The 15576-nt window shown below is 42.1% G+C and overlaps 2 protein-coding genes across 2 annotated transcripts in view; one reads left to right on the top strand and one right to left on the bottom strand.

Annotated features, from left to right (window-relative positions):
- The window catches only part of LOC126284774 (uncharacterized), a 227625-nt gene extending 223786 nt beyond the window's left edge, over positions 1 to 3839 (top strand). Inside the window, exon 9 of the mRNA XM_049983935.1 lies at positions 1856 to 3839. Within this exon, the coding sequence (XP_049839892.1) occupies positions 1856 to 3217 (1362 nt within the window). The 3' untranslated portion in view covers positions 3218 to 3839. The remainder of the gene's footprint in view (positions 1 to 1855) is intronic.
- Positions 1 to 15576, bottom strand: part of LOC126284775 (uncharacterized) — a 652584-nt gene that overhangs the window by 607215 nt on the left and 29793 nt on the right. The window lies entirely within an intron of this gene.

Consider the following 15576-nt stretch of genomic DNA (forward strand, 5'->3'; position numbering starts at 1 on the left):
GAGAATCACTGCTTCATGTGACCTTTCACCAGATCATCAACAAGCAAATTGCCATCAATCTGGCGACCACAAAAGAAGTGAGACTCATACTGAACAGCAGGGAACACCAGGGAACACCACAGGATACCACTTAACAACCCAGTTGACATTGGCCTTAGAGCACGCAAATCTCTGTATCTGATGTGGCATCTGTGGTAAATGCTGCATGACAACTTGAGATCTCAATCCAGATTCTACTAATCTGTTCCAGGCAGGCCTATTACTTCTGTCTGGACTTCAGTTGTTGTCATCCATCTATTCGTTAGAGAAAGTCTAAGGGTCCTACGTACTCCTTGTTGTGCAGTCCTTCTGAAAGGACCCATACATAACCCTTTTTGCCACACTGTGGTCCAGAGTCCATCTTGTCCCCACTCATTCAGCAATTACTGCATGACAGCTACCTTTCTGTGTGAACTGACAGTTTAATGTCAATCATCCAATTTTTCTCAACATCCAAAATACGGTGATAAACTGCATGAGCATGTTCTCTAGGCATGTGTTGTGATCTCCACTTCACCATCAAAAGACAAGGAATACTGGCAAAAGAAAGCAGAGTACATATCCAATTTCTCATAGTGACACTCAGATAATTCTTTAGTGGCAAGAGAAAACAGATACCAAGAGACTGTTTTTCTTTAGATTTTAGAGTTAGGGAGAGACTTAAAAAAACCTGTACCATCAAACAACAGAAAATCACTCTTGAGATATGTCTTGCAAATAGTGTCCCAATCACATTAAGAGACTGAAGAAGAAAGGTTAAGGTAGAGAGAGTAGTCATAGTTGGTGTTCTGATTGTGATGGTGCTCAATGTATGCCTGAAATGAGATAATTAGCTTGCTTACTTCATGATCAAGCTAAGTCACAAACTAAAGGGCTAAATACTTCATTCTCAGTATTCTGAATATGTATTAGCTAGTTCCTTCAACCAATTTGTGCCAACTATTGCAATTAAAGTCACTCGTTATCAATCTTTAGCTTCTATGTGGTCCCTTCTTGAAGCCGATTCTTCTCTCTTCTCTCTTCTCTCTCTCTCTCTCTCTCTCTCTCTCTCTCTCTCTCTCTCTCTCTCTCTCTCTTCCTCGTCCTCCTCCTCCTCCTCCTCTCCTACACATGGCCACAGTTCTCAATCAATTTCATATGTGCAGACACATCAAGCAGGGATTTTCAAAATTCCTGAACATACAGTGTGTTACGTAAACACATTGCACTACTCAATTTCAAAATGGCAACTATGCACATGAAAGACACTTCTGGAATTAGTGATTATGTTAAACAGACCATTAACAAACCCTATTAGGTACCTATAATAGACATGCTCTACAATCATACTCCCATTACTTAGGCAGTTACAACTAAGGCTTACTATAAATAAATATAATTTGAAGTAGGCTACACCATGGGTGCTAACTGTGTGGTTAAGAAAATAGTGTAGCAGATGTTTTTAATAATCAGACAGAAAGCTCCACGTACTACTTTTAATCATTTTCATCCACTTTTATGCACAATAAGGTGTGAAACTTATAGATAAAACTCAGTATGCTTTTGTAACATTCCTATAAGCATACTACGTGTGCTGTATAAAGTACAATATGTAATTAAACATAGGTTGTACTGTTAGGCTATGACTTTTTCCTTTTGTAGATTAGGCCAGAGGCACCCCAAAAGGGCATTGAAGCCAATTGCATTTCTAAGTGAGAACTGTAAATTTATTGTTAATCTGTAGTTGTTTCAAACAAAACTTATAATATACACAAAAATTCTAAATGGAAAATTTACCTGATTATAACACAAATGTAATTTGTATGCTTTATTTCAGGACTTGCAAGATCAGCTTGGAGAAATGGTTCCAGATAGAAGTGAGACATCCAGAGAAATTATGAATGCAGAAGCATGTCTTGGAAATCAGAAAATTATTACAAGAATTGCTGCAGAAATAGAGAAACACAACACACTGTTAATCACAAGCTTAAAAGATAGAGGTGCTGTTACCACCTGTCCTTCAATAGACATACCTGAATTCACAGACAAGATTGCCTTGGCATTTGAAGGGAAAGGAATAGTAATGTGTAAAGCTAATGACGACTCAAATGATGTCTCTCAAATAATACAACCATTTGACAAAAGCTACACTTCAGAGAATGTATTCACACGAAGCAATGAACACCATGATAATGATGGTAAAAGTAATGATATCCCAGGACAACGTGATGAAGTGTGGGACAAGACAAAGGAGAATATTTCAAGTGCTTCTAATGGGAAAAGTGCATCACTAACTAGTAGCAGCAAAAGTCACCCGTTGAATTACAGTAACTTAAACGATATAACTGAAAATTCATCTTCGGAGTCAGAAGCATTATTTAAAACTGAAGGGAACAGAGAAAACTCTGAGTTAGGCACAACTGGAAACTTTGTATCACAGATCCAAGAGCAGCACAATAATTCATCACAAAGCCAATGGAAAAACATACTCGCCATCATTCACGATACAGATACTGGAGAAAGTAAAGAAGTACAAAAGCCATCACTAACTATTGTACATGAGAAGTCACCAGGGGAGAGGGTCAATGAGTTCAGTTCTTCCTTCCACATTCCAGATGCCATTCACGATCAGCATGACAGCAACACAACCCTACTGACCAGGACACCCACTGAGCAAGATATCCAAGTTATTGCATTCTTACGAAAACCAGAAGATGATGAGACAATTGAAAAAGAAAATAGCAGTAATGTAATGAGGAGATCAATGAATTACACTAACAAACCCAAAAGCGTAAATACAACAATGCTTCCAGAAGAAAAACACCAAAATGTATCCCATGATAATTCTGGAGGTGTGAGGACTTCTGGAAATAGCGAACATGTTAAACAAAGTGATGAAACAGAACATGCAATTACAGTAAGCACAAAAACAGTAAACTATACAAATGCGCACAACTTCATACAATCTGAGGCTAATGTCACAAGCAATGAACCATATAATTTAGAAATGAATTTTACGAACAGTGGCCCAATTGCTGTAGATCAGGAACACAACACTGAAGTGTATGTATCAGAATTTTTGAAAAAAATAATGGAAACCTATGGTACAGACACACAAGTAAATAAATCAATACAGGACTTCTGGAAGGTACTTTTGGAAAAGAATCATCACCTCAAAAAACTGATGAACACACTGTAGAAAATGGTACTAGTGCAGAATTACCTGATACTTCAAAAGAGGAACCAAATGAGAACAGCAGTTACAATGATGATTATATAAATTATAAGAATTTAGAATTTCATGCTCAGAGACTGAACATTTCTACCATTCCAGAAACAATAAAAGATGTAAAAATAAAGCAATATGTTAACAAGTTAGAAGAAATTGCTCATGAACTGTCAAACAGGAAGGAAAGTTCACTTAACAACACTGGAAGTACCATGAATCACACACACATTCATACAGAACAGCAGTATCTCTCTGCACAGCTGACTGAAGAGGATGACATGTCATCTTACTAACAATCTATATGTGAGCATGAATGGACTGTTTCGTGTGTGTGTGTGTGTGTGTGTGTGTGTGTGTGTGTGTGTGTAGAGAGAGAGAGAGAGAGAGAGAGAGAGAGAGAGAGAGAGAGGTGTATAAAAGCCAAAGAATACTACAAAATCTTGTCCAAAGAACAATGAAAATAAATTTGCAACAAACACATGTTCTAGAAAGTATGTGCTGTGAAGTTTGTAAAATATTGTACCATAGTTTAGCCTATTGTGGCTGCATAAGAAACTGTAAATTTTTTGTAATAAATACAAACAAAGTGGTGTGTTTTATATTTATTTGAAACAAAATAAGCAGGAAAGGTAAGATTAAAGCATCCACAGTACAAAACTGGGAATGGTAAACTTCTTACATGATACACTTCATGTAAATAATCATGCTAGTGGTTGGCTGAAGTAATCAAAACGATTATAAGTTCTATAACAATGGTTGTTTCTGTTTATATGATAAATTCAGATAATTTTATAAGATTGACTTGAAATATGGGCAGTGTGTGAAGTGCATTGCATTACTAAGATGCATCTTCAGAATGAATCAACAAGAAACCAGATTGACTTCCCAAAAACACTTATTTTCATACTCAATAGATGTTTTTTTCATTTGCAATTTACCAAGTCACTTGGAAGACTACTGAACAGCTTTAAGTTAAACTTTCTATGTAAATATGTGGTAAAGTATTTGTCCTTCGCAGAGAATTTTGCAGATGAATACCTTGAAACATGAGCCAACTACTTTAGATGTTTGTAGAATATAAATCCAATTCAGTTGCCAAAGATTTTACTAATTTATTCCACTACTGGTTTCAAAGTTTCAAAATGTCATCTTCAGGTGAACATTATGGGGACATGAGTATGTGGCGATCAAGTCAGTGAGTCATGGGTGATAATACCCATGTAAAACAAATGCCTGATAGCAAAGGACTAGCAACCTAGTGACCTGTACAACTCTATTTTAGTTGCAAAAAGACTATACCACCCATGAATTATGACAAAAAAAGACTAATGAGTGGTGTTCGTAAATACTTGCAATGTTAAAAAGACCATACAGATCTTTGCTAAAAAGCCGATACAGTGGTACTAGATTTCCCTAAATATAAAAAATACCAGGCGTGGCAAATGAAAATGAATATAAGAGTGCAATATGACTGTCAATCATTCAACATTTAACATTACTCCACAATTCAGCTAAAATTTATAGGCATTTGGAAATACCTAATTATGTTCACTTACAACAAAATAGAGAATTTATCATTTTTCTTTTTTTTTACCAAATCTATACTCAGTAAGCTTAGAAACACATATCGACAGCCTCTATTAATATCCAGAACATTATAAAGATAATAATCATCACATGCAGCATACCCCTAATCAATTATTTTATTTTGTAAATAACTTAAATTGATAACAATAACACAAATTCCTGATTGGAGCAATACATAAAATAAGGGAAGGGTAACCACACATCTAAAGAGCACAGATGTGTGGAGCACAAAAACCACACACACAACTACAGAGACACCCAAATGCATACTTCATGGTGAAACTAACTATTGATGCTCAGCTATTAAAACCGAGCAAGGTGGCGCAGTGGTTTGACACTGGACACGCATTCGGGAGGACGACGGTTCAATCCCGCATCCGGCCATCCTGGTTTAGGTTTTCTGTGATTTCCCTAAATCATTCCAGGCAAATGCTGGGATGGTTCCTCTGAAAGGGCACGGCCGACTTCCTCCCCCATCCTTCCCTAATCCGATGGGACCGATGACCACGCTGTCTGGTCTCCTTCCCCAACCAACCAACCATCAGCTATTAAAGAAGTTGTCAAAGCAGATGGAAGTGGGGAGAGGTAGTGGGAAAGAGGCAGGTCTTTGGACAGATGACTACAGCCATACAGCAAGACAAATGGATTGCAGAGGTAGAGCAAAAAGAGTAGAGAGAGGGGGAGAGGGAATGTCCACACTGGAAAGGAAGATTTGTGGGAGAAGGCAGTGCAGGATCTGGATGGGGAAGAAGTTGTGTCGACAGAACAGAGAACAGAAAATTTAAGATGAGGCAATGGGGATAGGTTAGTGGGGGTTTAGGCCAGGAGATTGTGAGAACACAGGATATGCTGGAGAGACAATTGCCATCTATGTAATTCAGAGAAACTTCTGTTGGAAGGGAGTATCCAAATGGCCTGGTAAGTGAAGCAGCTGTTTAAGTCGTGTTGTGGTAGGCAACATGTTAGGCAACTGGATGGTCAAGTTCGTGGTTTGCATAGTCTGACAGTGGCCTTAAGTGAATAAACAGCTGGTTATTTGTCATGGCCACATAATATGCTGCACAGTAAATGCCTGTGACTCGCCTGCGGTATAGGTGGTGGGAGGGTGTACGCAACAGGTCTTACACTTGTGTTAACCACAAGCGAATAACTCAGTGGGGTGCAGAGTCAGGAGTACGACTGGAACAGGTATGGACAAGGAGGTAGGGTGGGTAATGAAACACTACTTTGGGTTACTTATGTAGGATATAAAGTAGAATATCTTTATCTCGGGGCAGGATGAGATGTATATGACACCCTTGGGGAGGACGTGGTTGAACTATTCAAGGCCAGAATGATACTAGGTGTTATCAGAGGAGTGCCAGATGGTGACTGACTGACAGTTTTACTGGTGTCAGAGGAACAGATGGCAAGGGAGATTTGTTTCTGTGTGAGCTGGATAGGATAGTGCCTGTCAGTAAAGGTTAAGATAAGATTATCAGTATATTTCAATAATTCCTGCTTTCCACTGCAGATGTGGCACCCACAGGTGGTGAGGCTATAAGGAAGAGACTTTTTGACATGGAATGGGTGACAATTGTCAGTGCGGAGATACTGTTGCTTGTTAGTGTGCTTTTTATGTACAGATGCATTTATGGAGTCATCTGAGAGGTGAGGGTCATTATCTAGAAAGATGGCTTGAGTTGAGAAGGACCAGGTGAATTCAATTTGGGAGTAGGTGTTTAGGTTATGGAGGAAAGGGTGAAAGTTGTCCTTGTCATGAGTCCAGATCATGGAAATGTCACTAATGAATCCGAACAAAAGAAGGGGTTTTATGTGTTGACTGGATAGTTAAGGTTCCTCCAGATGGCCCTTAAATAAGTTGGCATAGGATGCCGCCATGTGAGTATATATGGTAGTACCACAGATTTCTTTATAGATTTGTCCTTCAAAAGTGAAATAATTGTGAACCAGGATGTGGTAGGCTAGGAGGATTAGAAAAGAAGTGGTGGGGATGGGGGTGATTGGTTTATAAACACATTACATCCACAGTGACCAACGAGTCTGATAGCAGCAGAATATGAATTGTGGAGAGGCAGTGCAAGAAGTGAACACTGTCTTGAAGGTAGGATGGGAGGTTACAATGGGTGCTTAGAGACTATAGCTTGGAGGTGTTTGTCAACCTGAGCAGGACTTTGACAAGCAGAGCAGGGGTTTGTTCTTTGGGACCACTGTTCCCAGCAACAATGGAACAACCAGTAAAGAGACCTTTGGGATTAGGTTGTGGAGTTTAGAAAGTAGGTAAAAGCTAGGAGTGCAGGGCAATGGAGGGTGGTTGCTGGGTGTGAGGAGGGAGATGGATTCAGGTGACATGTTTTGGGATAGAACTATGGCCTTGAGGACCTGCTTGGGTCTTATCAGACCTCTGGGATGTTCAGGCAACTGCTCTCAGTGATCAAATATCAACAACCAGTTTCACTGGGATCACAGGAATGTGTGTGTGTGTGTGTGTGTGTGTGTGTGTGTGTGTGTGTGTGTGTGTGTGTGTGTGTGTTTTTTTTTTCTTTTGCTAAAAAATGAGCAATGAGCAAAAGCTTCATTGTCAGTTTGTATGCTGTTTCCTATTATGCGTTTCTGTGCTCCAGGCATTGGTTCGCTATAGGTAAGTGGTGCGTTTCCCTTCTTTTATGTATAACTTGACAAATGGAGATCTATGTGGAGCGTATTGCGTATAACCTAGCTTAAACTTGGAAAATACAGTGTGTGAAATACATTGCAGAAAGAAAACATAATGCAGTGTGTGAAATACATTGCACAAAGAAAACATAATACAGTGTGTGAAATACTTTGCACAAAGAAAACATATCTTCATTAATCAAACAGCGATATCATCACTAATCCCAGCGAAGTGTTTAACGCTTCCTCCTAGAACTGCTGGAAATTTTATATCTTGCACAGTCATTTTAAAAATTAGCTTAATACACTTACAAAAACTCCATTTGCTCTATTCAATATAATTTTTTTGACAAGGCAGGCAAATGTGCAATTCTTTTACAAAAATGGTGGAAATGAATCCCTGTGACAATAACACAGTTTTTTGCACAGAAAAATGATCAGTCAAACAGAGAAAGTGCTATACCAACATTGTAGAGTTCATTTCACCATAAGGAATGAATCACAAATGACTTGCCAAATCAGTATGCACACAACAGTATACACTACTTTATATGTTGCCAAATTTCGTGCACAAAAACTAAATTTTTCCTGGGTTCTATTGGTGATATTTTGGATAGCCTCTTGGCTAGGGCTATGGATGATTAGTATACTCAATGGACGGGTTATCTTACTGTAACTAACCTAGAGGACAGGGTCAAAGTGTGATTATTACAGAGATGGTTCTTTTTGCATTATATGTGGCCTATAGTGCACTTTAAGGGGCTTATGGTGGCACCATTTAGTCCCTTGTCAGTTTTTGAAAACACGGTTTTTGGGTACCAAAACCAAGCTGCAGATTCCAAGTTGGCCATGCACAGCAAATGGCTATAATTTTTACAATACACTCCTAAGATCTCGATCTAGAACTGCCATGAAAATTTTCTTTTATCTTTATCCATTTCCGAGACAGGGGTGTTCGGTTTCTCTACTTCCACATATAAAATAAGCACATAAAAATATAGTGAGAGATATTTATAACATGATGAAGCATGGAGAAATATGCATTAAAGTGTTTCTGTTATCACCATACGAGTTCTGGGAACCCCATATTACTGTTATTGTTGTGCTGAAACATATGCAAAATTTTTGTGCACATAAAATCTGATTGAAGTGAAGAATTACGTAGTTTTGTATTATTTTTCAATTTCATATCCGGTACTGAGTCAAATGCTTTTAGTTTGTTCCTGACTAGTCAAAATATACAATGGTTCACACACAAGACTGGATAGGGGGTTCATCTGGTGCGGTATGAAGGAGGTTTAAAAGGACAGTGATGAGTTCAGAGGTGGATCAGTGTAGCTTTGTCCCACTGGAGTGGTGTAAGTATGAGGTATTCTATGACTGGACATGTCACTTCACAGATTGCAGCTTATCTATATACTATTGCAAAGAAGAAAGGAATCCAGTGTATTTTGGAACATTCAACTAGGTACATATGTTGTGATGCTTGTAGGACACACAAAGGAACTGCAGCAGATAAACTAATATTTTTCTTCAATTATTCCTCATCTCCCCTCCTCCCACCTCCTTCCACACTCATTTCCAGTGCCTTCATCACATACACAGTTGTGCACTACATATTATAAATTTGTCAGGAATGTGACTTCTGATGATACTGTTAGTGACAACAATTGGACAGTCAAGAGAGACCCCATGCCATACATTTTCAGTGTATACAATGACAAAATCTACATGCCTATATAAAATACTTTATAATCAGGATGTCAAACTTAACATTTAGATTGTATTCCTTTACAATCTAATCCGTTCTGAACTAATAAATAAATTCTAAAATAACTGTCTCCCAAGGTTTATCTCAGCACCTCACGTCAAGTCATGACACACAATCCTCGGCATAATAGCTAGGAGTAGGGGTGTTCCTAAAAGCTCACTAGCCAATCTAATTTGCATTTGGCTCAGCACTTCTAATATTTTTAAATATGATGGCCTAGCAAACTCATAAACCTTGCACACACATTTCACCAACAAAAGGCTGCGTGAAGGCTTTGTAAAATTCTAGTAGACATGCTTTGTCTGCTACCCACGAAATATGACTGGTACATTCTAAGGTATTAAGAGTTTTTAAGAACAGGTTCCTGGTCTCTAAACCAAAGCAATCAGATAAGCTTAAAATCAAATAAGTCCCAGAAACCATGTTATTTCTTTATAATTTGAAAGAGTATCACACATAGTTAATTTATTAAAGTTAAATATGCAAGGGGAACAAGCAGATTTCTTAGTTTAGAACTTAAAATCTTTCTTCTCTGCTTATTTCTCCAGCCCTCTCTTAGTTGTAGTTGACAGGTATTTGTTGTTCTGAGTTTGGAGGAAAAACAGAAGACATGGAAACTTTCTACACAGAACTGCTTACTGTGGATGTTATTTTGTTAATGGCAACAGCAAAGATGAAATGACACATATCTTGTTAAAGTAATCAGACAGGGTGCTGCCAATGGGAAACAAAGGCTGTATGAGGATGGAAAGACAACCTCAGGAGTCCAAACTGTGGAATGCTCCATAGACATAGTATCTGAAAGTATAAAAAGTGAGGTGTGAACAAAAAAGAACCTACATAAAGACACCTATGTGCCAGCAATTCCAGAAAGACACTTGTCACTCTATAAAGTTTTCATAGCTGGCCAGGATCAATGCTTTGGCTGTAAGGTGGAGCATGTTAGTAATACTACTGGTCAATTTCTTGACACTGGCACAATGCTCAAATACACTGAGTTGGCTGCACAACTTCCAATCTGCATAACTGGGCACCTATTTTGGACTTTCTTTTGCACATTGCTCTCTCAGGCATATCACCCAGATTGAGAAGTGCTCAGTGGAGTGCATACTGATAACAAGAATAGCCCACCAAATTGATTGGTTGGTTGGTTGATTGGCATAAAAGGGGAGGGGGGGCAAACTGCTAGGCCATCAGTCCCTTGTTCTGAATAAAACAATGCCACAGAAATGAGAATAAAACAAGTGCAACTGACAACACAAAACGGAGAGAAAGGAAAAACCACAATAACGACAGAAGGACAACCACACTTAAATGGACAAAAGGGGACAAGAAAACCACAGAAATGCAAGAAACAGGCAGAAGAGATTAAAATGGCAAAACAGGCTACCATGGCTGGCTGATCATGAGAATAAAAAGGAGAAGCCAGCCACTCTGTAACACATTAAAACCTCCACCCTCAAAGCACTAGGGTGGAGGACACACAGACGAAGGATATGCGCTAAAACTTAGATCAAATGATAAAACTCATCCTCATGAATAAAACATAAAACTAAATCAGCCGATGAGACGTTGTCAGATAATGAGTCCAGTAATCTAAGATTTCATCGCAGGGCTGTCAGAGTGGAACAGTGCACTAGAATATGGGCCACTGTCAAACGGGTGCCGCACCGACACTCAAGCAGGTCATCACAGCACAGGAGGTAGCCGTGTGTCACCCAAGTGTGGCAAATGCAGAGCCGACAGAACCACAGAGTCCCTGCAAGAGGCCCACATGGAGGTCTTCCACACATTCGTAGTCTCCTTAATGGCATGCAATTTGTTTTGCATACAGAGGTTATGCCATTCCATCTCCCAAAGCCACAAAACCTTGCAGCATACTACTGAACACAGGTCAGTTGGAGGGAAGCTGATCTCCATAAGTGGTTTCCGTGTAGCATGTTTGGCCAGCCTGTCGGTAAGTCGTTGCCTGGGATGCCGACATGACCTGGTGTCCAGACAAACACCAGTGAACGACTGGACCGTTCCAGGGCATAGCTGGACTCCTGGATGGTTGCTACCAAAGGACGATGAGGGTAGCACTGGTCGACAGCTTGTAGGCTGCTCAAGGAGTCAGTACACAGAAGAATCGACTCCCCAGGGCATGAACGGATGTGCTCAAGAGCACGGGATATAGCCCCCAGCTCGGCAGTGGAAACACTGCAGCCAGCGAGCAAGGAATGCAGTTTAATAGGTCCTCGATGGCCATACGTGAACCCGAAGTGATCATCAGCCATTGAGCCATCGGTGTAAACCACCCGGTACATGTGAAGAATTGAGAAGAAGTGGCAGCGGAGAGCCACATGGATAACTGTGTCCTTAGGGCCACATGAAAGGTCCAGGCGAAGCCACGGCCTAAGTGTACACCATGGAAGTGTACATGAATGGACCTCAAGTATAGGTGGTAAAGGCAAGGATTCCAGTTCGGAAAGAAGGGATCGGACACGAACTGGGTTGCCGAAGCTGGAGATGAACCGCCATGGGTGGGAAAAGGAGACCGTAATTTGGATGCACAGAATAACTACGAACATGTGCAACATACTTAGCCAGCAGCTGTGCACACCTAACCTGCAATGGAGGGACTCTGGCCTCTGCCACGACATTGGTCACCGGACTCATCCTGAAAGCTCCTGTTGCTAGGAGAATGCCACAGTGGTGCACTGGGTCAAGTAAACGCAACGCTGAGGGCGCCACCAAACGATAAACTCAAGGAGGGATTGAATGAGGGCTCTGTAGAGCTGCAGCAGCTTAGAGCGATCTGCACCCCAGTTGGTGTTGCTCAGGCAGCAGAGGGCACTGAGGTGCTGCCAGAACTTCCGCTTTTGACAAAACTGAGAAAGCCAAGTCAATCGGACATCGAAAACCAGTCGTAAGAGTCAATATGTCTCCACTACAGTGAGTGGATTGTCATTAAGGTAAAGATCTGGTTCAAGATGAATGGTACGACGCTGACAGTAGTACGTAACACGACTTATGAGGCTGAAAACTGGAAATCATGGGGTAGAGCCCATGACTGCACCTTGTGGATGGCTCCCTGTAAGCGCCACTCAGCAACACCAGTACTGGTGGAGCAGTAGGAAATGCAGAAGTCATCTGCGTACAGAGAAGGTGAGATGGATGGCCCTACAGCTGCTGCTGCTAGACCATTGATGGCCACTAAAAATATACACTCAATATGGAGCCCTGTGGGACCCCATTCTCCTGGATATTGGGGAAACTATGGGAGGCACCAACTTGGACACAGAAAGCATGAAGCAACAGGAAATTTTGGATAAAAATCAGGAGCAGGCCTCAAAGACCTCACTCATATAATGTGGCAAGGATATGATGTCGCCAGGTCATATCATATATGCTTTTCGTACATCAAAAAAGACGACAACCCAGAGTTGGTGTCTGGAAAAGTCTGCTTGGATGGCAGACTCGAGGGGACACAAGATTATCAGTGGTAGAGCGACCCTGGCAGAAGACGCCCTGACATGGAGCCAGTAGGCCATGTGACTCCATGACCCAACCCAACTGACACACCATACATACCATGAGCTTACAAAGAATGTTGGTGAGACTGGTGGGCCAATAGTTATCCACATTAAGCAGGTTTTTTACCAGGTTTGAGCACCGGGTGTAATGGTGCTCTCTTGCTCGCACCAGATCCCATTGAATATGATGAGGAGATGTCGGTTGTAATCAGATGAGAGATGTTGAATCATCTGACTGTGGATCTGATCTGGCCCAGGAGTTGTGTCGGGGAAATATGATAGAACACTGAGGAGCTCCCAACCTGTAAATGGGGCGTTCTAAGATTCACTGTGGCGTGTAGTGAATGAGAGGACTTTCCCTTCCAGCCACCGTTTGAGAATGTGAGAGACTGGGGGGAGTTCTCCAACGCAGAGGCTTGGTCATAGTGCTCAGCAAAGTGCTCGGCAATTGTGATTGCATTGGTAAATAACACGCCATTTATGTGAACACCAGGAACACCTTTTGCGGTCTGGTACCCAAAAACACATTGATCTTTGCCCAGACTTGGGAAGGTGACATATGATACCCAAAGGCCAAGACGTATCTCTCCCAACACTCCTGCTTCCATCATCTGATAAGATGGCAAACGCAGGCAAGGAGCCGTTTAAAGGCATCACATTGATGTAACCATGTGGGGAAGATTCAACAGTGACAGCACCCAGAGGTGAAGTTTCCCAGTCTGACATCTTTAAAGCCCATCTGGGCAGGTGTCCATAGACCTGACACCAGTGCAGTGACTGGAGGATGGGGAAGTGGTCACTACCACACAGGTCAGCATGTGCTCTCCAGTGGATAGATGGGAGAAGTCCTGGGATGCAAATCGATAAATCAATGGCTGAGTAACTACCATGATCCACACTGAAATGTGTGGCGGCCCCAGTATTTAAGAGGCAGAGGTCGAACTGGGACAGTAAAGTTTCATCTCTGCCTCGGCTAATAAGCAAGGTGCCACCACACAAGGGGTTATGGGCGTCAGGGGCACTGCACCATCTGGTTGAAGATACACATTGCAGACAGTTATGATCTGCATCATCCTTATTCTGACAACCACAGCTTCAAGAGGGGTTTGAAGGGGTAAAGTTTCACTACAGACTGAGTTTAGGACATAAACGCAAACTCCACCTGACACTTGAATATAGTCACTACAGTTCCTGTAATATCCCTTATAGCCATAAAGGGCAGGGGTCCGCATTGCTAGGAACCATGTTTCCTGGAGGGCAATGCAGAAAGCAAGTGTAAAGCTTAACAGTTCCTGTAGTTCATCAAGGTGGTGGTAAAAACCACCGCCATTACACTGGAGGATGATGTCATTGTGAGACTGGGAAGGCATGGAGCATTCAATGAGGCAGTTTACACCTCAGGGTCACCTGCTGCCACCTACTTATTGCCTGAGCAGTCTATATCCATCGTGTCCGAGGATCCAGCGAGATCTAGGTCCTCAGCAGATGCCAGAATCGCCACCTCATCCACAGACACACAGGTTGTAGGTAGCAGCAGTGTGGCTGCCACCCCATGTCCCTTGGTCTCGGGGATCTTCTTTTGGGGTTTCTCTCAGTGCTCCTTGGGTTTCCCTAGCTGGGAGTACCTCACTGATTCACTATCCAGGACTGAGCATAAGTGCAAAGCCCTATGACAAGCTGCTTTTGGGCTCTTCAGCCACTGCCAGGTGTCATCTTGACCACTAGCAGAAACCTGGGAAGGGAGTGACCCAAGGGACCCCTTCCTTGAGAGAAGAGCCGAAGAAGTTGTAAGCTTCTCCAGCTTAGAAGTGGGGATGGATGTCCCTGATGGCTGGGGCTGGGGGGGAGGGGGGGTTGTGTTGCTCCTGAAGTGAGTGGTGAATGAGGGAGCAACAGGGAGGAAAGTGTGCCCCCCCCCCCCCACCATCAAAGGGGCAGGTGTGGTTTTCTGGTTCTGAGAGGCGACAGGAATGCGAGAAACTGATGGGGTGTCAACTGTTCTCGTAGCAGCGGCATAAGAGGTGGTCATAGCCACGCAATATAGGTGCTCAAATTTCCTCTTAGCCTCAGTGTAGGTCAGTCAGTCCAGGGTCTTGTATTCCACGATTTTCCTCTCTTTCTGTAAAATCCTGCAGTCTGGGGAGCAAGGTGAATGATGCCCTCCTCAGTTGACACAGATGGTACGCAGGGCACATGGAGTACTGGGGTGTGATGGACATCCACAATCTCAACATGTGACACTGGAAGTACAGCGGGAAGACATACGGTTGAACTTCTAGCACTTAAAGCACCGCATCGGGGGAGGGATGTATGGCTTGACGTCACAGCGGTAGATCATCACCTTGACCTCCTCAGGCTATGTGTCATCCTTGAAGGCCAAGATGAAGGCACTGGTAACAACTTGATTATCCCTCAGACCCTGATGGACACGCTGCACGAAGTGAACACCTCGCCGCTCTGAACTGGCATGCAGCTTGTTGTGAAACTGCAAAAGAAGGTCCCAGTGGAATATAATACCCTTGACCATATTTAAGGTCTTATGGGGTGTGATGGTAACAGAAACATCCCCCAACTTGCAAAAGCAAGTCATGCCCATGACTGGGCAGAGGATGCTGTTTTTATCGAGACTGACCCAGAGCACATTTTGGACAAGCCCTCCACCTCCCCAAACTTGTCCTCCAAATGCTCCACAAAAAACTGAAGCTTCATGGTCATGAAAGATTCCCCGTCAACTCTCATACATACAAGGTATCGGGGCAAATAAACTTCACTGCCATCCTTAGCCTGGCGTTCCTCCCATG

Source organism: Schistocerca gregaria, chromosome 8, assembly GCF_023897955.1.
Source record: "Schistocerca gregaria isolate iqSchGreg1 chromosome 8, iqSchGreg1.2, whole genome shotgun sequence".
In the NCBI taxonomy this organism is placed as follows: Eukaryota; Metazoa; Arthropoda; class Insecta; order Orthoptera; family Acrididae; genus Schistocerca; species Schistocerca gregaria.